The sequence below is a fragment of the Pseudophryne corroboree genome, unplaced genomic scaffold (genome assembly GCF_028390025.1).
Source record: "Pseudophryne corroboree isolate aPseCor3 unplaced genomic scaffold, aPseCor3.hap2 scaffold_876, whole genome shotgun sequence".
NCBI classification, from domain to species: Eukaryota; Metazoa; Chordata; class Amphibia; order Anura; family Myobatrachidae; genus Pseudophryne; species Pseudophryne corroboree.
The window spans coordinates 96591-122132 of NW_026970455.1; the positions used below are offsets into that span (position 1 = coordinate 96591).

At 49.5% G+C, this 25542-nt stretch overlaps 1 protein-coding gene across 1 annotated transcript in view; it reads right to left on the bottom strand.

The window, feature by feature from the left end:
* LOC135043692 (matrix metalloproteinase-21-like) overlaps positions 1–25542 on the bottom strand; it is a 96453-nt gene that overhangs the window by 47392 nt on the left and 23519 nt on the right. The window contains exons 3-6 of the mRNA XM_063955147.1: positions 17424–18609; positions 12473–13196; positions 9072–9211; positions 7286–7427 (exon numbers count right to left, since the gene is read on the bottom strand). Of these exons, the coding sequence (XP_063811217.1) occupies positions 7286–7427; positions 9072–9211; positions 12473–13196; positions 17424–17573 (1156 nt within the window). The 5' untranslated portion in view covers positions 17574–18609. The remainder of the gene's footprint in view (positions 1–7285; positions 7428–9071; positions 9212–12472; positions 13197–17423; positions 18610–25542) is intronic.

Sequence of the window (25542 nt, forward strand, 5' to 3'; positions counted from 1 at the left end):
GCGCCAGCAACACCCATATCCTCATCCTGGTGTACTTCAACAGTGACATCTTCAATTTGACTATCAGGAACTGGACTGTGGGTGCTCCTTCCAGCACTTGCAGGGGGCGTGCAAATGGCGGAAGGAGCCACCTCTTCCCGTCCAGTATTAGGAAGGTCAGGCATCGCAACCGCCGACATACTTGGACTCCCTCTCTGTGCTTTTACCAGCTTAACTCTTATCATTTTTCTAGCGGGAGGCTAGGGCTTCCATTGTCATGTGAAGCTAAACCACTAGTCATGAACATAGGCCAGGGCCTTAGCCGTTCCTTGCCACTCCGTGTCGTAAATGGCATATTGGCAAGTTTACGTTTCTCCTCAGACCATTTACATTTCTTTTTTTGGGTCTTTTTACTGAACTTTGGCTTTTTGGATTTTACATGCCCTCTACTATCACATTGGGCATCGGCCTTGGCAGACGACGTTGATGGCATTTTATTATCTATGTCATGGCTAGTGGCAGCAGCTTCAAGACTAGGAGGAAGTGGTACTTGATCTTTCTCTATTTTATCCTCAAATTTTTTTGTTCTCCATTATTTTTCTGGAGTTATAGAACAATGGGGGTAATTCCAAGTTGATCGCAGCAGGAATTTTTTTTAGCAGTTGGGCAAAACCATGTGCACTGCAGGGGGGGCAGATATAACATTTGCAGAGAGAGTTAGATTTGGGTGGGTTATTTTGTTTCTGTGCAGGGTAAATACTGGCTGCTTTATTTTTACACTGCAAATTAGATTGCAGATTGAACACACCCCACCCAAATCTAACTCTCTCTGCACATGTTAAATCTGTCCCCCCTGCAGTGCACATGGTTTTGCCCAACTGCTAACAAAATTCCTGCTACGATCAACTTGGAATTACCCCCCATATGTGGCACATGCGGTATCCCTACACCACACAGGGCAAACACTGTAAAAATGATTTGGAGTAAATATTAATAAGTTATAACCCATTTATTTGGAGTAAATAATATACAGCACAGGACAGCACCACTGGACTTATACGCCAGTACCACTGGAATTATATGGCAGTATCACTGGACATATACGGCAGTATCACTGGAATTATATGGCAGTACCACTGGACTTATACGGCAGTACCACTGGACTGGATTTATACAGCAGTACCACTGGATTTATACGGCAGTTTCACTGGAATTATATGGCAGTACCACTGGACATATACGGCAGTACCACTGGACTTATACGGCAGTACCACTGGAATTATATGGCAGTACCACTGGACATATACAGCAGTACCACTGGACTTATACGGCAGTACCACTGGACTGGATTTATACAGCAGTACCACTTGATTTATACGGCAGTTTCACTGGAATTATATGGCAGTACCACTGGACATATACGGCAGTACCACTGGACTTATACGGCAGTACCACTGGAATTATATGGCAGTACCACTGGACATATACAGCAGTACCACTGGACTTATACGGCAGTACCACTGGACATATATGGCAGTACCACTGGACTTATACGGCAGTACCACTGGACATATATGGCAGTACTACTGGAAATATACGGCAGTACCACTGGACATATACGGCAGTACTACTGGAAATATACGGCAGTACCACTGGACATATACGGCAGTACTACTGGAAATATACGGCAGTACTACTGGACATATACGGCAGTATCACTGGACATATATGGCAGTACCACTGGACATATATATGGCAGTATCACTGGACATATACAGCAGTACCACTGGACATATACGGCAGTACCACTGGACATATATATGGCAGTATCACTGGACATATACAGCAGTACCACTGGACATATACGGCAGTACCACTGGACATATATATGGCAGTACCACTGGACTTATACGGCAGTACCACTGGACATATACAGCAGCACAGGACACCACCACTGGACTGAAGCAGGACAACACAGCACCATTGGACTGTACTTATACAGCAGCACTGTACATATGGCAGCAGAGGACACCACCACTGTGACTGGACTGATGCAGCACAAGACACTACACTGGACTGAGCAGCACAAGACAGCACTGGAAACGCCGCCCCACTTTCCCTTCCGCACAGACACTGAGGACGGAGAGACGTCCTCTCGCTACACTCTCCAATTCAGGAGTGAAAATGGCGGCAACGCGCGGCTCCTTGTATGGAATCCAAACCCAGCGAGAATCCAAGAGCGGGATGATGACATTTTGCCTTGTTCTGGTTTCCGAGTCTGGCAGGAAAACCCGAGCCTGGCTCTGATCCGGGCTCGGGGGGTGAAGTTCGGGGGGGTTCGGTTCTCAGAGAACCGAACCTGCTCATCCATAATTTTAACCAATATTTCACTATCTAGTTATATAAACATTTACTTTGATTTAATATAAGTTACATTGTAATATTATCTAGTGTACCATATACAGGTTTCATTTTCTCTCTCCTTCGTTTCTCATACCTGTTGACAACCATGAGGGTGATAAGATGAGACAGATACTGGAATCCTGAATCTCTTAAAGGACCTGTTCAGTACCCGGTGGATTGGAATAGGTTGAGCCCTAAAGAACGTTATTAGGTAAAGTCTTTAGAATTCCATACTCCCCATCTTCTTTGAAACGTCCACCAAAACTTCCCCCATAAATCTTCTGTGGGATGTTCGGTTCACACCCCTAGAGAGGGTAATGTCAAAGCATGCTGCAGTCTGGAACTTACTGGGTATGGTGGCACTGGTCTCCTGGGGCTGTGGCAGTCCCACTGCAGCCAGTACTGGTATCTTCAGGCTGCAGCAGTGAGCAGCTCTCCCCACTGAGCCGTTTTGATTCCAGGAGGCCATGGCTTTCATAATGATATGTGCACCACTCTGTTTGAAATTTAAAGTTACAGATGCACCATACGTGAATTCCCATCTACAAAAGGGAGTCTCTGAGCATTGTTCAATGCCAGAGTATTCAGCTTCAGAGCTTATTCCAGTGTCTGGTCCTGTCTAAACTTCCAGTGTGATTCCTGGTGTTGACGTGTTCACTTGACTATCCTCCTTGTCTGCTCCCCAGAAACTTGTGCTAGTGACTTCCTGGTTGTGACCATGGCTGTTCCTCTGACCAAGTTCTACTTCAGCTATCCTTTGACCTGATTCTACTTAATCCCCAGGTATCACATTGTCTGTCTGGTTCTGACCCATTCCTAATGACTACACTCCAGCTTGAGCAATAGTGACCAGTCACTGCTTAATCTCAGTACCTTCTAACCATTAGCCTGTACATTGGAACCCAGCCAGCGTTCCAGAACCTGCATATTGGGTGCAGTGAAGCCCAAAACCCCTTGTGGGGGTCCCCAGTGATGGTCACTTGAACAAAAGACTCTGTCTTCGATATTCGCCAACTCAGAACTTACAATCAGTGACCACACTACCTGAGAGTTGTGACACAGATGGACCACAGGATGTAGGATAGAGGAGAGAAGGTGACATATATGGACCAGTGGTGGGATGGAGGAAGTGAGATGGCACAGACAGACCACAGTAGGTGGAATAAAGGAGAGGAGGTGACATACTGTAGATGATCCACAGGAGGCATGATTAAGGAGAGGAGTTGGTACATATGGACAACACAATGTGGGTGTTATGGGCCACCACTGCGGCTCATTTCTGCAGCAGGTCCCAGTTGTTGCCAGACAACTGGGACATAATGTTATGCCAACCACACTGGCTGATGGTCCTGATGGTGGCTAGGCAGCCAGGACTCTGGGCGACTGCGGTGAATCCTGGTCCCTACTGTTGCCTAGCAGCTGGGATGTTTGCAGAACGTTCAGCTTTCAGCTGCATCTGTTAATCTTATTGGGGCTGGGCTGTCGAGCTCTAGCTTGTTTGGCCGTGTTCCTGTTAAAAGGCAGCCAGCCCTGCTCCACACGGCCGATGATAGTCCATGTGTCCAGTTTCTTGCTGGAAGCCTGGTCAGCCGGTCCCTGTTCCGGAAACAGTTCCTGCCTTGTTGACCCTGTTCCTAAGGACTCGTTCAGCTAAGTGCCAGAACTATAATACCTTGTTCTTGCTGCTTCAGGTATTTTCTGTGGAATTGCTGTGGATCTCACCTGTGCTTCACTGGGATCTCTGGCTGATTACCACTGCTATCCCATAATGGATTCCTTTGTAAACTGCATACTGTATTATTCAGCCTTGGACTTCAACTGTGTTTTTTGTTTTTATTCATTGTTCCACGTTTGCTCGAATAAACTCTGTAATGAACTCTGCATGTTCATTACAAACAGCAGTAGCGATCAATCAGAATCAGAATCAGAATCAGCTTTATTGGCCAGGTATACTTCCGTATACTAGGAATTTGTCTTCGGTTTGCTTTACAACAGCCAAGTAGGTAACAGATAAGCAGGTGTGTGTGTGTGTGTGTGTGTGTGGGGGGGGCAAGTAAAGTTACACTGATAGGTATACCGTAGGAGCACAAGTTAGTTACATGTACGTCTAGTCAGTCAATGTTCAGGAGTTCAGCAGGTGGGAGGGGGGGGACAAGTGAAGTCACACAGATAGGTATACCGTAGGAACACAAGTTAGTTACATGTACGTATAGTCAGTCAATGTTCAGGAGTTCAGCAGGTGGGGGGGGGGGGGGGAGTAAAGTCATACATATAGGTATACCGTAGGGACACAAGTGAGTTACATGTACGTCTAGTCAGTCAATGTTCAGGAGTTCAGCATGTGGGGGGGGGACAAGTAAAGTCACACAGATAGGTATACCGTAGGGACACAAGTGAGTTACATGTACGTCTAGTCAATGTTCAGGAGTTCAGCAGGCGGACCGCTTGGGGAAAGAAACTTTTGAGGCTTCTGGTGGACTTGGCGGGGACACCCCTGTAACGCCTGCCTGAAGGAAGCAAGTTAAACATGCTGTGGCCGGAGTGTAGCTGGTCTTTTAGTATCTTCATTGCCCGCTTTTTAGCTCTGGACAGGTACAGGTCCTGGACTGAGGGAAGGTCGGCCCCGATGATCTTCTCTGCGGTTCTGACCACCTTTTGGAGCCTGCATCTGTCCCTCGCGCTGGCGGAGCTGTACCATACCAGTATCGAGGAGCACAGTACTGACTCCACAATCGGGGAGTAGAAGAGGAGCAGAAGCATCTGTGGGATGTTGAACTTCCTTAGTTGTCTGAGGAAGAACAACCTTTGCTGTGCTTTCCCAACAGTGGCATCAGCGTTAGACCCCCATTTAAGGTCCCGGGAGATTGTGGTCCCTAGAAACTTGAAGGAGTCCACTAGCGATACCACACTGTTAGCGGAGGTGCACTAGCGGACTTCTTCCTGAAGTCCACTATCATCTCGACAGTTTTGAGGGGGTTGAGCTCGAGGTTGTTGTGGATGCACCACTGGGCCAGCCGGTCTCCTTCCCGTCTATAGGCCGATTCGTCCCCATCCTTGATGAGGCCGATGACGGTGGTGTCATCGCGAATTTGATGATCCTTACTGATTGCGCCTCTGAGGTACAGTCATTTGTGTACAGGGAGAAGAGCAGGGGTGAGAGGACACAGCTCAAGCTCCGTTTCAGACCAGTGCATTCATTCCTCAACTACATTTCACATGTGCTTAAGTATTGTGCTGCACTGCAGGATTCACATTACTCTTATGGTAAAGTTCATATCCACAGTCTGCGTAGATCACAGAGAGATCCTTGCTACACCTTGCTCCTGAATCCTGAACACATCTAGGATCCTACAGTCATTCTTCTTGTTTACTGTTTCCTTGCCATACTGTGTCTGCCTAGTTACTACTCCAGCCAATAATCCTGTGGTCTCCAGCCAATTGTTTAAGCCCCTACAGCTAGAGGTTTATGTCTTGGCGGCATTATATGTACTGGTGTGTACATACTGTAAAACACTAAGGGAATAATGGGCGGCTGTTAGAGGCAGAAGACCCTCCCATGAGCTCTAGGGGGTCTTACAGATTTGTGCTTGAGTTCCCTAACTGTGAGATGGAGAGGAGATGATGGAACACAGGATAGAGGAGGTGACACAGATGTATCAGAGGATGCAGAACAGAGGAGAGAAGGTTTAATGTATGAACTACAGGAGGTGATATGGAGGAGAAGTGATGGAAAATACAGACCATTGGAGGGGGGTAGAGAAGTGGAGGTCACACAGATGGACCACAGGATAGAGTAGAGGACATTACCCAGATGGAACACAGGATAGAGGAGAGAAGGTTACACAGATGAACCACAGGAAGCGGTTATGGAGATGAGGTGGTACGTATGGCTCATAAGAGGTGGGATGGAGGAGAGTAGATGGACCACAGGATAGAGGAGGTGACACAGATTGACTAGAGGAGGCAGAACAGATGAGGTCTCATGTATGGACAACAGGAGGTGGGATGGGGGAGAAGAGATGGAACATGCAGACCCCATGAAGGGGTTAGAGCAGAGGAGGTTACACAGATGGGCCATACGATATAAGAGAGGAGGTTACACAGATGGACAACAAGAAGCAGTTATGAAGATGAGGTAGCGTGTATGGACTACAAGAGGTGGGATGGAGAAGAGGAGATGGCAAGGACAGACCACAGGAGCGAGGATAGTGGAACAGAGATGACACAGATGGGACACAGAAAGTGAACTGGATGAGAGATGGTGGCATATATTTATCACAGGATGCAAGATGGAAGAAAGGAGGTTGCATGGGTGAACCACAGAGTGGAGGAGAAGAGGTGGTATGGATGGACCGAAGTAGCTGGGATGGAAGAGAGGATGCAGTATGAATAGACCATGGGAGTTGTGAAAAAGGAGAGGAGGTGGTGTGGGTGGACCACAGGAGGCAGGATAGAGGAGAGGAGGTTTCATGGATAGACCACAAGAGGCAGGACAGTGGCGCTAAGGCTGCATGGATGGACCAAAGGAGGCAGGATGGAGGAGAGGAGGTGCCAAGGATGGACCACAAGACATTGGAGTGGAGGCAAAACAGAAGGAAAACAGGAGGTGGGAAAGAGTAGAAGTCTCACACATGGGCAACAGGAGTTGGGATGAAGAAGAGAAGGTGACATAGACAGAATGACCACAGGAGACAGAGAGGAGGAGAGCAGGTGGCACAAATGGACAACAGGAGGTGGGATGGAGAAGAGATGACACAGAAGGACAGCAATATAGAGGAGAGGACTCTGGGTACCATCACCTTTCTCTGAGTACCGGTACTGGCTTGCAATGGAAGTAATGACTGTGTGTCACACTGACATTCTCCTAGTTATACCTTCTTGTACAGGCTAATTGTGTACTCACCGTAGATCTTCTGGATTGCTCTTCTGTCTGTCCCATCCAGCTCCATCTTACTATTGGTTGGGATGTAATTTGGCTGCATGACGGAGGTCATTTCGGTCATATGACTTAGCCCCAGCACATGTCCGATCTCATGTATTGCCACCTGCACAGGACACACAAGCGCCCAGTTAGCTCCAGAATGTGAACCTCAAGCACTAGCTAGCACTATATGCAGTCATAATGTCCACAGTCACTATGCTGACATTCATTGTATTGACACCAGAATGTCAACAGTTATGATGTTGACATGGTTAAATGTCAACATTTAATATGTCAACATCAGGAACATATTGACATTACGCTTAGGTTTAGGGGTTAGAGTTAAGTTTAGGGGTCAGTGTTAGGCTTAGTTTTAGGGGTTAGGGTTAAGTTTAGGGGTTGGTGTTAATGGTTAGTGTTAGGCTTAGATTTATTGGTTAGAGTTAAGTTTAGGGGTTGGGGTGAGAGGTTAGTGCTAGGGTGAGTGTTAGCCTTAGGGGCTAGTGTTATATCTAGGGGTTGAGATTAGGATTAGTGGCTAGGACTAGTGTTAGGTTTAGGGGTTAGGGTTAAGTTTAGAGGATGGGGTTAGGTTTAGGGGTTGGAGCTAGGGGTTAGTGTTTAGGGTTAGTGTTAGGCTTAGGTTTAGGAGTTGCAGTTAAGGTTAAATTTAGGGGTAGTTATTAAGGGGATGAGTTTGGCATTCCGGCGGCTGGGATGCTGGCGGTAATGTGACTGACGCCGGAATTCCCGACTCCACTCAGGAGACATACCAAATGTGAGTGTCAGGGTATGGGTTAAGGCCCCCGTTGGGGACGGTTAGGGTTAGGCACTAAATGGGGTGGTTAGCCATAGCCGCCAGCCCCTGAGGGTTACCCTTATCCGCCACCCCTGAATAGTTAAGGTTAGGGTAGGGGATGGGTAGAATACTTACCCCATCCAGTGTCAGAATGCCACTGTTGGTCATGTGACTGCCAGGATAACATACTCAGGTTAGTGTTAGGCTTAGGTTTAGGGGTTAGGGTTAGTGCATCCCGCCTGGCCACCGAACTCTGGCATCATTACACCCAACCCCAGATCAGCATGACTTATAATCAACTAGCTTTAAACATTACCATGACATGCACAGACTGGCGCGTTTCGCATGGTGTGTGAGATACACGGCTGTCTCATATAAATGGGGGACACCTGGCATTATATGGGCATATGCCCTAAGTTAGTCATCCTTCCACCAGCAGCCAGACCTCACTGAGTGAGACTTTGGCCCAGGAGAGTGCCTTTTGGTTTTGGTGACCATTGAGGGTGGAGAAGTGCGGTGGTCTGGATTGTTCCACTGATAGCAGACAGATAAGTTGTGGTTTACATCAGCTGCACAGACATTCTGTTATATGCGGCCATTGCGCCATAGTTCTAGGACTGTAAAAGATGAAAGTGTTAAAGAGTCCGTCCGTTACATGGCATTTGTTAGGGCATTGTCTATTGGAGCGCACACCCGGATTGGCTTACATCCACTGCATGCCAACTCACTTTCAATACCCTAGCGCGGTCATCATTACACATCCGCAAAACGTCCTGGGATTGCTAGCGAGCGCAGTGATGTCAGCGCTGAGTTATTTCTGCCTTCTCCAGGATCCCTCCCCTGTATTTATTATCATTTTCCTATACAGCGCCAGCATATGGCATTGTGCTTTGCGGTATTGCAAGCCTGTGTGTGAGATGAAACGGGCTGCGTCCTGCATAATGGCCACTTATCCTGTCATAGTCTCACCTTCAGAAGACTGATCCCCTGCTCACTATTTGGAGGCACAAAATGCTCATCATCGTCAAAGTGAATGTCCCCAAGCTGCCAAGCATGAGCAAACTCCCGGCCCATTCCGTCAAACATCTGCGAGCAGCCGAGGTGCCGACCTGGAAAGGGGAAGGAGAGGTAAAACCTCAGGAATGAGAATAGAAGCAGCAGAGGGATAATGGTAAGAGCATGTGATACCCAACAGCCTCTTTCCTGTTCTTACGCTCTCAGGATAAGGCTCTCTCTACAAGCTGTCCCATGTCTCTACCTCATACAGTATGTACTTGCTTCTCTGTAATATTTGTTATTCCCCACCTCATGGGTATATTGTATAATCTCTGACAAATTGATTTATTTTAAATATGCTATGGTCCAAAGATGGACATAAGTCTACAAGTTGGTAGGTGTATAGCAGATGTGAGCAAGCAGGTAAGTCCACATGTTGACTACAAACCACAGTAGAATTTGTTGACTATAACAGAATACACATGACAGAAGGCAAACAGCAGTCAATATGATAAGCTATCAATCTCTCTTTGGCTACGTGCTGTACAGTGGTGCTCCAATTACATAGTGACAGGCTTGTGCACATGCAGATACTTTTATAGAGGTAAGTAAACAAATCCTGCACCTGGAGTCTAGGCAGTCTGACCTTTACATTTGGTGAGTAATTACTCACACATGATGTTATTGAGATAGATGAGGCATGCACAATGACACAAAGTTAAGAGACAGCACGTAGCGATTAACCATTACTGTAGCTACCGTACATATCAATACAAATCTTCTGTCCTTGTTGATTAATGCAGCGTCTTCTGGTCCCTCAGAGGTGCTAAGTGCAACGTTATTTATTGCTTGGTCACCACAAGCAAATGTTCTGCCATCTCAGCTTTGAACATCAGAATCAGTGGTCAGTCAGTGCTATAGTATTAGTCACTTGTAACAAAGTTTCTCTATGCAGAATATCTTATGCTACTATGGCTTATTAAACATTTATATTATCCGAGTATACTTTTACAAATATCTTCATTTTGAATCATGATTCCAATTCTCCCGAAATGTTCTGAATTTCAAGGAGCTCTCTGGGATGCACCAAATTGTTGGCCAGTCTCCAGCATGCTGCAGTTTCTGGAGCTAAGGGGGCAGGTTTGGATTTAATGACACAATTTGCACTGAATTGCTGTAAAATGTGAAAATCGCAGCTTTGAACAGTGGGAGGAGGAACTTGGATGATGTAATCATGATGCCACACCCCCTGCACCTAGGGTTGCCACCTCATCCCTTTATTCCTGGAGACCTATGAATAATACAGGTTCTGTTGCTGATTAAATTCAAGCCTGCATTCCTTTTGCCCGGTGCGCCACCTTCCGGAGGGCACCAGCGCCAACCGGAGGGCGCCGCACCATGGCAAGATCCGCTACTGCTGTGCCCCCCGCTGCCCGCTGTGTCCCCCGCCGCCCCGCTGGTTCCCCGCTGTGAAGGGAACTAGACGCTACGCGTCCAGTTTCCCTTCGTGGAGAGGACCTTTGCTGTGCGGTGCGCGATGACGTCATCGTGCACCGCACAGCATTGTGGGACTGACACAGACGCTAGGGGTCATAATTGACCTCTAGTGTCTGTCTATGCCAGATCGGAGGAGAGGAATGGCACCGGCGGAGGTCTGCAGCGGTTGGGAGCGGGGATAGTAAGTACTAATTTTTTTTTCTTTTTCAGCGGCGCTACTCTACTGTACAGGGGGCGTAACTAACCATGCCCCCTGTATGAAGCCACGCCCATATTTCCCGCCCAGGTCGCCAAAAGGGCAAGAACCGGCCCTGCACACTATAACAAGAAAACCATTACACAGTGGAAAAAACAAAGACTATATAAAACACACCTCAAATAGACAATATACAGAACAAGAAACAAGACAAATTATAAAAAAAACTCAACACAATAGGCAATCACTTTATGTATACTTTCCTGCAACATTCACCTTCTCCACTTACACTCTTCACAGACCCACAAAGTGATAGGAACCAGCTGTCTGTGTCTATGATGACAATTGAAGTGAGGCGTAAGCCTGAGACCATTTTAAACCCTCGATACAAGATAATAGCAAAACATCTTAATAATTAATAATTATTTTTACTCAGAATTCACTACAAAAGGAGATGGGAAGGGATAACAATAACGTTGCAAGAACATTCATAAACATGAGGTAAATACAAATAAATTTACAGAGGAGAAGGTCCTAACAGAACTAACAAAAACTGAGAGTAGATAAATCAATGGGGCCAGATGGGATACATCCAAAGATACTAAAAGAGCTTAAAGAGGTGCTGGTAGCACTATTAACAGAATTATTCAACCAGTCACTAGCTACAGGAGTAATTCCAGAGGACTGGAAAAGACTGAACGTAGTCCCACTGCACAAAAGTGGAAGCAAGGAAGAGGCAAGCAACTACCAACTAATGATCCTTACATCAGTAGTAGGGAAATTGATGGAAACAATCTTAAAATAATAAAATGGTAGATTATCTCAAATCTAGCAATTTACAGGATCCCAAACAGCATGGATTCACTGGGGGGAAGATCATGTCAAACAAACCTTATTGACTTGTTTGACTCAGTGACAAAAGTAATAGATCAAGGGGGGTCCATAGATAAAGCTTATCTGGACTTTAGCAAGGCTTTTGATCTGGTCCCACATTGCAGACTTTTAAATAAATTTGAAAGCTTGGGATTGGAGACTAAGATGGTTGAATGGATAAGATCTTGGTTGTAGTATAGAAACAGAGAGTTGTAGTAAATGGAGTGCATTCACAGGAGGGAAAGGTTACCAGTGGAGTACCCCAGGGATCTGTATTTGGACCAGTGCTTTTTATATATCTTTGTTGGTGACATTCCAAATGGTATTGAAGGAAAGTATGCCTTTTTGCAGATGGCACAAAGGTATGCAGCAGGGTGTACACACCAGGAGGGGGTTAAACAAATGATTGGGGATCTAGGTAGACTTGAGGAACGGGCAAGATTGTGGCAACTACAGTTTAATGCTAAAAATGCATTGATCGAGAGAGGTGGGGAGAAATCTGGAGTTGAGCCTTTTTCGTTAATGAGCAGATTACGTTTGATGTGGGAAAAACATTTCGGTTTTGTGGCTCTTAGTGATATGTCCATGTGGCAGCTGTTAGACCATGATTGTGGAGTGTAAGTGTGTGGGTGCTAATAAGTAACAGTGGAAGAAACGTAGCTGTTATGTTGATTTCCTGCTTTCTTTGAGTAACATTTACACTGTGCTATTTAATTTGCTTGAACAATAATCTGCAACCCGTTCACCTGTCCTCAGATCAGTGAGTAAGGAAGACATTCAATTAGCGTTAATAAGGTGTCATACTTACGTGTGCCAAAGCCTAGCTTGACATCAATAAGGTGGGCAGGAGAATGTAAATCCTCTTCAAAGTTGAGGGGCACAACCTCACTCCAAATACGAAAGGCACGTGTTAGTATAGAGCGCTGCTGATCAGTTGTCAACCACACACTATAACCTTCACCAAGGAGCCGCCATTTTACAGTAGCCTTAGAGAAAGCCCCCTTTTTGGTTGCAGGTTTCAATAGATCACTTCGTTTCTTCCTTACATGCCGGCCCAGTTGCAGTTCAGTGATAATTCCTGTTCCTGGGCGTACTCTTGTGTGTTTATCCTTTAATCCTCTCCTGATTCTGCTCACATGTAAGCTATTCTCCTGCTTTATGTCTTCTAACTGTGAGATGTCACCCTCTATTGTGTTTCCATCCTCCGGCCTTTCTCCCTCTGGTACTTTCAGGTCAGGCACTCCACAGCGTGGAGCATTCATAGCTTCCCGCGTTGCGTCATCCAGTTCCCCTGTTACTTTCAGACGATTGGCTTCCTGAAATCTTTTCAGTGCTCCTACAAATCTTGGATTCAATGTAGGTTCTGGGCTCTGAGGAGACAGTGGTCGGGCAGAGGGTAAAGGTTGTCCTTCACTCAGAAGTGTGGAGATGTCTGGTGGGGCTATATTCTCCCCTGATGTTGCTGGCATCCCACGGGATAGCAAAGAATCCCAGCGTACAGGCTCGATCCATCCATACTTCCACAGATAGTTCTGCAAGAAAGAAAATTGTGACCATACAAAATAATGATATGGGCAGCACCAGCACCATGGCACAGTGGTTAACATTGCTTCCCCACAACACCAGGGTCATGGAATTAATTTTGAACAGGTGATATTATGCACATTTGCATTAGTTTCCCCCATGTACCCCATTCTCCCCACCCCCAAAAAATAAAATACTGTTATTTTAATTGACTTTTGATAAAATGGACCCTACTGTGTGTGTGTGTGTGTGTGTGTGTGTGTGTGTGTGTGTGCGCGCGCGCACTGTAGGGATTATATATTATAACCTCCAATATGTCACCACCATAAAACTACCTCTACCTGTCACTCTCTGTCACACACTGCCTCTCCCTGTCATCACCTACTGTCTCTCTTTCACCCACTGCCTCTACCTGTCATGCACTACCTCTACCTTTCACTCTCTGTCACACACTGCCTCTCCCTGTCACTCTCTGTCACACACTGCCTCTCCCTGGCATCACCTACTGTCTCTGTCACCCACTGCTTCTCCCTGTCATGCACTGCCTCTCCCTGTCACTCTCTGTCACACACTGCCTCTCCCTGGCATCAGCTACTGTCTCTGTCACCCACTGCCTCTCCCTGTCATGCACTACCTCTACCTGTCACTCTCTGTCACACACTTCCTCTCCCTGGCATCATCTACTGTCCCTCTGTCACCCACTGCCTCTCCCTGTCATGCACTACCTCTACCTGTCACTCTCTGTCACACTGCCTCTCCCTGGCATCATCTACTGTCTCTCTTTCACCCACTGCCTCTACCTGTCATGCACTACCTCTACCTGTCACTCTCTGTCATACACTGCCTCTCCCTGGCATCATCTGCTGTCTCTCTGTCTCCCACTGCCTCTCCCTGTCATGCACTACCCCTACCTGTCACTCTCTGTCACACACTGCCTCTCCCTGGCATCACCTACTGTCTCTGTCACCCACTGCCTCTACCTGTCATGCACTACCTCTACCTGTCACTCTCTGTCACACACTTCCTCTCCCTGGCATCATCTACTGTCCCTCTGTCACCCACTGCCTCTCCCTGTCATGCACTACCTCTACCTGTCACTCTCTGTCACACTGCCTCTCCCTGGCATCATCTACTGTCTCTCTGTCACCCACTGCCTCTCCCTGTCATGCACTACCTCTACCTGTCACTCTGTCACACACTGCCTCTCCCTGGCATCACCTACTGTCTCTCTGTCACCCACTGCCTCTACCTGTCATGCACTACCTCTACCTGTCCCTCTCTGTCACACACGGCCTCTCCCTGGCATCACCTACTGTCTCTCTGTCACCCACTGCCTCTCCCTGTCATGCACTACCTCTACCTGTCACTCTCTGTCACACACGGCCTCTCCCTGGCATCACCTACTGTCTCTCTGTCACCCACTGCCTCTCCCTGTCATGCACTACCTTTACCTGTAACTCTGTCACACACTGCCTCTCCCTGGCATCACCTACTGTCTCTCTGTCACCCACTGCTTCTCCCTGTCATGCACTACCTCTACCTGTCACTCTCTGTCACACACTGCCTCTCCCTGGCATCATCTATCTCTCTGTCACCCACTGCCTCTCCCTGTCATGCACTACCTCTACCTGTCACTCTCTGTCACACACTGCCTCTCCCTGGCATCACCTACTGTCTCTCTGTCACCCACTGCCTCTCCCTGTCATGCACTACCTCTACCTGTCATTCTCTGTCACACACAGCCTCTCCCTGGCATCATCTATCTCTCTGTCACCCACTGCCTCTCCCTGTCATGCACTACCTCTACCTGTCACTCTCTGTCACACACGGCCTCTCCCTGGCATCACCTACTGTCTCTCTGTCACCCACTGCCTCTCCCTGTCATGCACTACCTTTACCTGTAACTCTGTCACACACTGCCTCTCCCTGGCATCACCTACTGTCTCTCTGTCACCCACTGCTTCTCCCTGTCATGCACTACCTCTACCTGTCACTCTCTGTCACACTGCCTCTCCCTGGCATCACCTACTGTCTCTCTGTCACCCACTGCCTCTCCCTGTCGTGCACTACCTCTACCTGTCACTCTCTGTCACACACTGCCTCTCCCTGGCATCATCTATCTCTCTGTCACCCACTGCCTCTCCCTGTCATGCACTACCTCTACCTGTCACTCTCTGTCACACACTGCCTCTCCCTGGCATCACCTACTGTCTCTCTGTCACCCACTGCCTCTCCCTGTCATGCACTACCTCTACCTGTCATTCTCTGTCACACACAGCCTCTCCCTGGCATCATCTATCTCTCTGTCACCCACTGCCCCTACCTGTCTTGCACTACCTCTACCTGTCACTCTCTGTCACACACAGCCTCTCCCTGGCGTCACCTATTGTCTCTCTGTCACTCACTGCCTCTCCCTGTCATGCACTACCTCTACCTGTCACTCTCTGTCACACACAGCCTCTCCCTGGCGTCACCTACTGTATCTCTGTCACTCACTGCCTCTCCCTGTCATGCACTACCTCTACCTGTCACTCTCTGTCACACACAGCCTCTCCCTGGCGTCACCTACTGTCTCTCTGTCACTCACTGCCTCTCCCTGTCATGCACTACCTCTACCTGTCACTCTCTGTCACCCACTGCTTCTCCCTGTCATGCACTACCTCTACCTGTCACTCTCTGTCACACTGCCTCTCCCTGGCATCACCCACTGTCTCTCTGTCACCCACTGCCTCTCCTTGTCACCCTCTGCTGTGGGGCATGTCATGAATTTGAGGTGAGGTGGTGGAGGGGGTCTCAGAGCATATTTTTGCACCTGGGCCCAGCACTCACAAGTTCTGCCACTGGTTTGTGGACAGTTATCACTAATATTTTAGACACATTTACATAATACATCATTCATCACCTGCTCACCAGGAATCTCTAAGAAGAGGATTACAATAAGTAACAACATCACATAGAGACTTTTGTACATTTGTATTTTATTTATTATCCACAATCACATTAAAGAACTAATAATACACTTGATGGCGTTTCACAACTTCAAGATATTTTGTTTTGGACTGAGTGTACGATGGTCCTATTTGGAGAATTTAAAGCAGCCGCCTTTACCGTAAGAAATGTGTCAATGCATTCTGTGACAATGGTGGTCATTCCGAGCTGTTCGCTCGTTGATGTTTTTCGCAATGCAGCGATTAGGTGGAAAATGCGCATGCGCATGGTACGCAGCGCGCATGCGCTAAGTATTTTAACATCAAACTAAGCAATTTTACACAGGTCTGAGTGACGCTTTTCAGTCGCTGTGCTGATCGGTGAGTGATTGACAGGAAGTGGGTGTTTCTGGGTGGTAACTGCCCGTTTTCAGGGAGTTGCTAAAAAACGCAGGCGTGCCATGGAAAAACGCAGGAGTGGCTGGAGAAACGGGGGAGTGGCTGGCCGAACGCAGGGCGTGTTTGTGACGTCAAACCAGGAACTAAACGGACTGAGCTGATCGCAATCTAGGAGTAGGTCTGGAGCTACTCAGAAACTGCAGGGAATTATTTAGTAGCAATTCTGCTAATCTTTCGTTCGCTATTCTGCTAAGCTAAGATACACTCCCAGAGGGCGGCGGCCTAGCGTGTGCAATGCTGCTAAAATTTGCTAGCGAGCGAACAACTCGGAATGAGGGCCAGTGTACAGTACTCACAACACATAGGTTTTTGAAAAAGACTGGGTTAGAATATAATATAGAGAATATAAGGTGGTAAGCTCTGGTCACTACTATTGTTTAATATACTGTATATATTCTTTCTATATACTGTATATTCTTCTTGGTTTTGATGGTTGCTGATAGGTTTGGTGTGGGCTATCGCAAAAGGAAAGAATGGCAGGTCATTAGAACCAAAGCAATACTTTACATTTTGGGTGTGCTTGTCTTCTTTCAGTGCGTTGTTGGGTGTACCACCCTAAAGGGGTCAGTGCTATCACCCAACCAGATGGGTAGTCAAGTTAGAGGGTCAAGTGGATGTCTATCTGTTTGATTTGAGTTGGTGCACCTTGGGCAGTATATGCCTATTATGCCTGTTGTTTACTATTGTCTGATGTGTATGTAGTATACATGCATGACTTCCCTCTTTTGTATAAGACTTATTTATCTAGTCACACTCCATATACACATGAGATATAGTAGTTACTGTCTAATCTATAACAAGTCTACATGCATAAGATAATAAGACCAACAATGACAATCAGGTACATACCTGTGCATATTTCCTTGTAATAATAGAATCTACTTCATCTCTCGGGGTGGATTCTATGTCAGAGCGATCTCGGGCATGATAGATTTTCTCTGCAGTAATGAGAGTCAGATGTATGAAGAGAATGATGAGGAAAACTCTGTGTAGCCCCATTTCCCTTCTGCTCCACGGAACAGAGATTCCAGTTCCTTGGTGTAACAATTGTCTGTGATGGACCTCTGGTAGCCTGTCTGGACCTCTCACTGCCTGTGCTGGGCCTCTGATTGTCCGCACTGGGCCTCTGAATTTCCGCACTGGGGCTCTGATTGTCCTCACTGGGCCTCTGATTGTCCGCACTGGGCCTCTGAATTTCCGCACTGGGGCTCTGATTGTCCTCACTGGGCCTCTGATTGTCCGCACTGGGGCTCTGATTGTCCGCACTGGGCCTCTGATTGTCCACACTGGGCCTCCGAATTTCCGCACTGGGCCTCTGATTATCCGCACTGGGCCTCTGATTGTCCGCACTGGGCCTCTGATTGTCTGCACTGGGCCTCTGATTGTCCGTACTGGGCCTATGATTGTTTGCACTGGGCCTCTGATTGTCCGCACTGGGCCTATGATTGTCCGCACTGGGCCTCTGATTGTCCGCACTGGGCCTCTGATTGTCCGCACTGGCCTCTGATTGTCTGCACTGGGCCTCTGATTGTCCGTACTGGGCCTATGATTGTCTGTACTGGGTCTCTGATTGTCCGCACTGGGCCTCTGATTGTCTGCACTGGGCCTCTGATTGTCTGCACTGGGCCTCTGATTGTCTGCACTGGGCCTCTGATTGTCCGCACTGGGCGTCTGATTGTCTGCACTGGTCCTCTGATTGTCCGCACTGAGCCTCTGATTGTCTGCACTGGGCCTCTGATTGTCTGCACTGGGCCTCTGATTGTCTGCACTGGGCCTCTGATTGTCCGCACTGAGCCTCTGATTGTCTGCACTGGGCCTCTGATTGTCCGCACTGGGCCTCTGATTGTCCGCACTGGGTCTCTGATTGTTTGCGCCGGACCTTTGGTTGTCTATGCTGGAACTCTGGTTCTCTGCGTTTGACCTCCGGTTGTCTGTGTTGGACCTTTCACTGTCTTTGCTGGACCTCTGATACGCTATCCAGAGGCTTTGTCATTGGTTTCTTATTGCGATTATAAATTAGTTGCAGTTCTGTGCGCTGTAAGAGATTGAATGAGTGGAGCTGGCAGTCAGTAACACTACTCTGATGATACAGTGCCCCCATTATAATTCTTGTATATCATTTTATAACCCATGAACCGATTCTTCCCTCAGCGTGATCACAACTTTTATCAGACTGACTTTTCAGTATTTCCTCTCTGCTGACTTTTATCCCCTCATCATGCTAGTGATAATAACCAGCTACTTACAGGGAGAGGAAACATCTTTTAAACAGTGACCTTATTTGCTCAAGAGCTCGCTTTTCGGTGTTTAGCAATTTTCACGGTACACATCTGCTCCTTGGAACAACACCCCCAGAAAACCAACCTGCTCCCAGCTTTGTGATACCTCATGTAAACCTTCTCCAACTTGTCATCTTATTACATAGCATCCTTCTGCAGAATGATGTAGTTACAATGTAACATACCATGCAATGCTTATTACTGCGTATTAGGGATAGCATTGAAGGGAAGACCATTAATGGTGCCATTGGTGCTTAACATTGATGGCTTGAAACTATAGATGGGCATCCTTGCTTTGTCACATGGCAGGTGGTGGGCGAATCAAAGAAGGAGAGAAAGGTCTTAGTGGTGATACAGGGGGTGGGGCTAAGCACTGTGCTTCCTGTCTCTGCCATCAATGGGGTAGAACCATCAGATTTCTGCCATCGGTGACAAACCATTGATGGATGTTAACCATCTATAGTTGATGTCCATTCATGGTGCACATTATGCTCTCTGTTCATAAACTGCATGGATCCTGGACGCCCCATATCATAAACATCTAATGTGTCATTGTATCTAATATCTCACTTTACGGAAAGCATGATTCCCAGATATTTATATTGTATATACCAGTGGTTCTCAAACTGTGTGCCGTGGCACCCTGGGATCCCTCGGGGCACTTGCAGGTGTGCCCTGGGTTGGTGGTCCAGGACCAAATCAAATAATTTATGGTCAATGTAATGGGCAAAATCAGTTCTGGTGGCTGTCAGTCATAACATAAGTGGACAAAAAGATGTGAATCCTGTCCCTCACCACATAACCCTCCCTTCCCACAGCCTAACCGTAACCTCCCCTCCCCGCAGCCCAACCCTCCATTCCCCACAGCATAAACCTAATCCACTCTTCCCACAGCCTAACCCTCCCTTCCCGAAGCATAACCATAATCTCCTTTCCCCGCATCCTAACCTCCCCTCCTCAGTCTAACCCTATTCCACCCTTCCTGTAGCCTAACCGTTACCCTCCCTTCCCACAGATAACCCTAATCCACTCTTCCCGCAGCATAACTGTAACCCTCCCTTCCCCACAGCCTAACTCTAACCCTCCCTTCCCCACAGCCTAACCCTAACCCTCCCTTCCCCACAGCCTAACCCTAATCAACTCTTCTGGCATCCTAACCCTCCCTTCCCACAGCCTAATCGTAACCTCCCAATCCCGCAGCCTAACCCTCCCTTCCCCACAGCCTAACCCGAATCCACTCTTCTGGCATCCTTACCCTCCCTTCCCACAGCCCAACCATAACCTCCCATTCCCGCAGCCTAACCCTCCCTTCCCCACAGCGTAAACCTAATCCATTCTACTCGCAGCCTAACCCTCCCTTCCCGCAGCCTAACCGTAACCTCCCCTCCCCACAGCCTAACCCTCCCTTCCCCACAGTGTAATCCTAATCCACCCTTCTTTCATCCTAACCCTTACCCTCCCCTCCCCGCAGCCTAACCCTAACACTTCCCTCCCCACAGCCTAACTCTCCCTTCCCACAGACTAACCCTAAACCTCCCTTTCCACAGCCTAACCCTAACCACCCCTCCAAACAGCCTAACACTATCCACCCTTCCCGCAGCCTAACCCTAAACCTCCTTTACAGATACACGGCAATGAATAAACTGAAAGTAAACTACAGCCCTTGCAAGGGCTGATGGGAACTGTAGTTTATGTTCAGTTTATCCATTGCAGTGCGTCCTGCTCCTTTCAACGGCAGCCGCAGATGGAGGGGATGTCAGGGGGAGCCAGATTAAAAGGCATCACTAGGGGCAAGTTACCTCAGCCCCCCCCCCAAGCCTTTCATCAGCCATAGTGCAGTCGGAGGTGCAGTCAAAAAGTGGGCGGGGCTACAAGGCACTGCACTGTCAATGCAAGCCCAGCCAGCATGGGCAAGAGGAGGGGAGGAGAGTGGAGACCTCACTATCCAGCATCATCCTAACCCTTCCTTCCCGCAGCCTAAATCTAACCCTCCCTTCCTGCAGCCTAACCCTCACTCCCCGCAGCCTAACCCTCCCTTCCTGCAGCCTAACCCTCTCTTCCCGCAGCCTAAATCTAACCCTCCCTTCCTGCAGCCTAACCCTCCCTTCCTGCAGCCTAACCCTCTCCTCCCGCAGCCTAAATCTAACCCTCCCTTCCAGCAGCCTAACCCTCTCTTCCCGCAGCCTAACCCTCCCTTCCAGCAGCCTAACCCTAACCCTCCCATCCAGCAGCCTAACCCTCACTCCCCGCAGCCTAACCCTCCCTTCCAGCAGCCTAACCCTAACCCTCCCTTCCAGCAGCCTAACCCTCACTCCCCACAGCCTAACCCTAACCCTCCCTTCCAGCAGCCTAACCCTCACTCCCCGCAGCCTAACCCTAACCCTCCCTTCCAGCAGCCTAACCCTAACCCTATCTTTCCGCAGCCTAACCCTAACCCTCCCTTCCCACAGCCTAACTGTAACCTCCCATCCTCGCAGCCTAACCCTAACCCTCACTTCCCGCAGCCTAACCCTAACCTTCCCGTCCAGCAGCCTAACCCTAACCCTCCCTTCCAGCAGCCTAACTGTAACCTCCCATACTCGCAGCCTAACTGCAAACCTCCCTTTCCACAGCCTAACCCTAACCCACCCTTCCCGCAGCCTAACCCTAACCCTCCCTTTCCGCAGCCTAACCCTAACCCTCCCTTCCCGCAGCCTAACCCTAACCCTCACTTCCCGCAGCCTAACCCTAACCCTCCCTTTCCACAGCCTAACCCTAACCTTCCCTTCCCGCAGCCTAACTGTAACCTCCCATACTCGCAGCCTAACTGCAACCCTCTATTTCCACAGCCTAACCCTAACCCACCCTTCCCGCAGCCTAACCCTAACCCTCCCTTCCCGCAGCCTAACCCTAACCCTCCCTTCCAGCAGCCTCACTGTAACCTCCAATACTCGCAGCCTAACTGCAACCCTCCCTTTCCACAACCTAACCCTTACCTTCCCTTCCCGCAGCCTAACTGTAAACTCCCATACTCGCAGCCTAACTGCAACCCTCCCTTTCCACAGCCTAACCCTAACCTTCCCTTCCCGCAGCCTAACTGTAACCTCCCATCCTCGCAGCCTAACCCTAACCCTAACCCTCACTTCCCGCAGCCTAACCCTAACCCTCCCTTCCAGCAGCCTAACTGTAACCTCCCATACTCGCAGCCTAACTGCAACCCTCCCTTTCCACAGCCTAACCCTAACCCACCCTTCCCGCAGCCTAACCCTAACCTTCCCTTCCCGCAGCCTAACCCTAACCCTCCCTTCCCGCAGCCTAACCCTAACCCTCTCTTCCCGCAGCCTAACCCTAACCCTCCGTTCCAGCAGCCTAACTGTAACCTCCCATACTCGCAGCCTAACTGCAACCCTCCATTTCCACAGCCTAACCCTAACCCACCCTTCCCGCAGCCTAACCCTAACCCTCCCTTCCCGCAGCCTAACCCTAACCCTCCCTTCCAGCAGCCTCACTGTAACCTCCAATACTCGCAGCCTAACTGCAACCCTCCCTTTCCACAGCCTAACCCTAACCTTCCCTTCCCGCAGCCTAACTGTAACCTCCCATACTCGCAGCCTAACTGCAACCCTCCCTTTCCACAGCCTAACCCTAACCTTCCCTTCCCGCAGCCTAACTGTAACCTCCCAAACTCACAGCCTAACCGCAACCCTCCTTTTCCATATCCTAACTGTAACCTCCCATCCTCGCAGCCTAACTGCAACCCTCCCTTTCCACAGCCTAACCCTAACCCACCCTTCCCGCAGCCTAACCCTAACCCTCCCTTCCCGCAGCTTAACCCTAACCCTCCCTTCCAGCAGCCTAACTGTAACCTCCCATACTCGCAGCCTAACTGCAACCGTCCCTTTCCACAGCCTAACCCTAACCCTCCCTTCCCGCAGCCTAACCCTAACCCTCCCTTCCTGCAGCCTAACCCTCCCTTCCAGCAGCCTAACTGTAACCTCCCATACTCGCAGCCTAACTGCAACCGTCCCTTTCCACAGCCTAACCCTAACCTTCCCTTCCCGCAGCCTAACTGTAACCTCCCAAACTCACAGCCTAACCGCAACCCTCCTTTTCCACATCCTAACTATAACCTCCCATCCTCGCAGCCTAACCCTAACCCTCCCTTCCTGCAGCCTAACCTTCACTTCCCGCAGCCTAACCCTAACCCTCCCTTCCAGCAGCCTAACCCTAACCCTCACTTCCCGCAGCCTAACCCTAACCCTCCCTTCCAGCAGCCTAACTGTAAACTCCCATACTCGCAGCCTAACTGCAACCTTCCCTTTCCACAGCCTAACCCTAAACCACCCTTCCCGCAGCCTAACCCTAACCCTCACTTCCCGCAGCCTAACCCTAACCCTCCCTTCCAGCAGCGTAACTGTAACATCCCATACTCGCAGCCTCACTGCAACCCTCCCTTTCCACAGCCTAACCCTAACCCTCCCTTCCCGCAGCCTAACCGTTACCCTCCCTTCCCACAGCCTAACCCTAACCCTCCCTTCCTGCAGCCTAACCCTCCCTTCCCTCAGCCTAACCGTAACCCTCCCTTCCCGCAGCCTAACCGTAACCCTCCCTTCCCGCAGCCTAACCCTAACCCTCCCTTCCTGCAGCCTAACCCTCCCTTCCCGCAGCCTAACCGTAACCCTCCCTTCCAGCAGCCTAACTGTAACCTCCCATACTCGCAGCCTAACCGCAACCCTCCCTTTCCACAGCCTAACCCTAACCTTCCCTTCCAGCAGCCTAACTGTAACCTCCCTTCCTGCAGCCTAACCCTAACCTTCCCTTCCAGCAGCCTAACTGTAACCTCCCTTCCTGCAGCCTAACCCTAACCTTCCCTTCCCACAGCCTAACCCTAACCCACCCTTCCCGCATCCTAACCCTAACCCTCACTTCCCGCAGCCTAACCGTAACCCTCCCTTCCCGCAGCCTAACTGTAACCTCCCATACTTGCAGCCTAACCGCAACCCTCCCTTCCCACAGCCTAACCCTCCCTTCCCACAGCCTAACCCTCCCTTCCCACTGCCCACAGCCTAACTGTAACCTTCCATCCTCGCAGCCTAACCGTAACCCTCCCTTTCCGCAGCCTAACCATAACCCTTCCATACCACAGCCTAACCCTAACCCTCCCTTCCCACAGCCTAACCCTAACCCTCCCTTCCTGCAGCCTAACCCTCCCTTCCTGCAGCCTAACCCTAACCCTTCCTTCTCGCAGCCTAACCCTAAACCTCCCTTCCCACAGCCTAACCCTAACCCTCCCTTCCAGCAGCCTAACTGTAACCTCCCATACTCGCAGCCTAACTGCAACCCTCCCTTTCCACAGCCTAACCCTAACCCACCCTTCCTGCAGCCTAACCCTAACCCTCCCTTCCCGCAGCCTAACCCTAACCCTCCCTTCCAGCAGCCTAACTGTAACCTCCCATACTCGCAGCCTAACTGCAACCCTCCCTTTCCACAGACTAACCCTAACCTTCCCTTCCCGCAGCCTAACTGTAACCTCCCAAACTCACAGCCTAACCGCAACCCTCTTTTTCCACATCCTAACTGTAACCTCCCATCCTCGCAGCCTAACCCTAACCCTCCCTTCCCGCAGCCTAACCTTCACTTCCCGCAGCCTAACCCTAACCCTCCCTTCCAGCAGCCTAACCCTAACCCTCACTTCCAGCAGCCTAACCGTAACCCTCCCTTCCAGCAGCCTAACTGTAACCTCCCATACTTGCAGCCTAACTGCAACCCTCCCTTTCCACAGCCTAACCCTAAACCACCCTTCCCGCAGCCTAACCCTAACCCTCACTTCCCGCAGCCTAACCCTAACCCTCCCTTCCAGCAGCCTAACTGTAACCTCCCATACTTGCAGCCTAACTGCAACCCTCCCTTTCCACAGCCTAACCCTAAACCACCCTTCCCGCAGCCTAACCCTAACCCTCCCTTCCCGCAGCTTAACCCTAACCCTCCCTTCCAGCAGCCTAACTGTAACCTCCCATACTCGCAGCCTAACCGCAACCCTCCCTTTCCACAGCCTAACCCTAACCTTCCCTTCCAGCAGCCTAACTGTAACCTTCCCTTCCCACAGCCTAACCCTAACCCACCCTTCCCGCATCCTAACCCTAACCCTCACTTCCCGCAGCCTAACCGTAACCCTCCCTTCCCGCAGCCTAACTGTAACCTCCCATACTTGCAGCCTAACCGCAACCCTCCCTTCCCACAGCCTAACCCTCCCTTCCCACAGCCTAACCCTCCCTTCCCACTGCCCACAGCCTAACTGTAACCTTCCATCCTCGCAGCCTAACCGTAACCCTCCCTTTCCGCAGCCTAACCATAACCCTTCCATACCACAGCCTAACCCTAACCCTCCCTTCCCACAGCCTAACCCTAACCCTCCCTTCCTGCAGCCTAACCCTCCCTTCCTGCAGCCTAACCCTAACCCTTCCTTCTCGCAGCCTAACCCTAAACCTCCCTTCCCACAGCCTAACCCTAACCCTCCCTTCCAGCAGCCTAACTGTAACCTCCCATACTCGCAGCCTAACTGCAACCCTCCCTTTCCACAGCCTAACCCTAACCCACCCTTCCTGCAGCCTAACCCTAACCCTCCCTTCCCGCAGCCTAACCCTAACCCTCCCTTCCAGCAGCCTAACTGTAACCTCCCATACTCGCAGCCTAACTGCAACCCTCCCTTT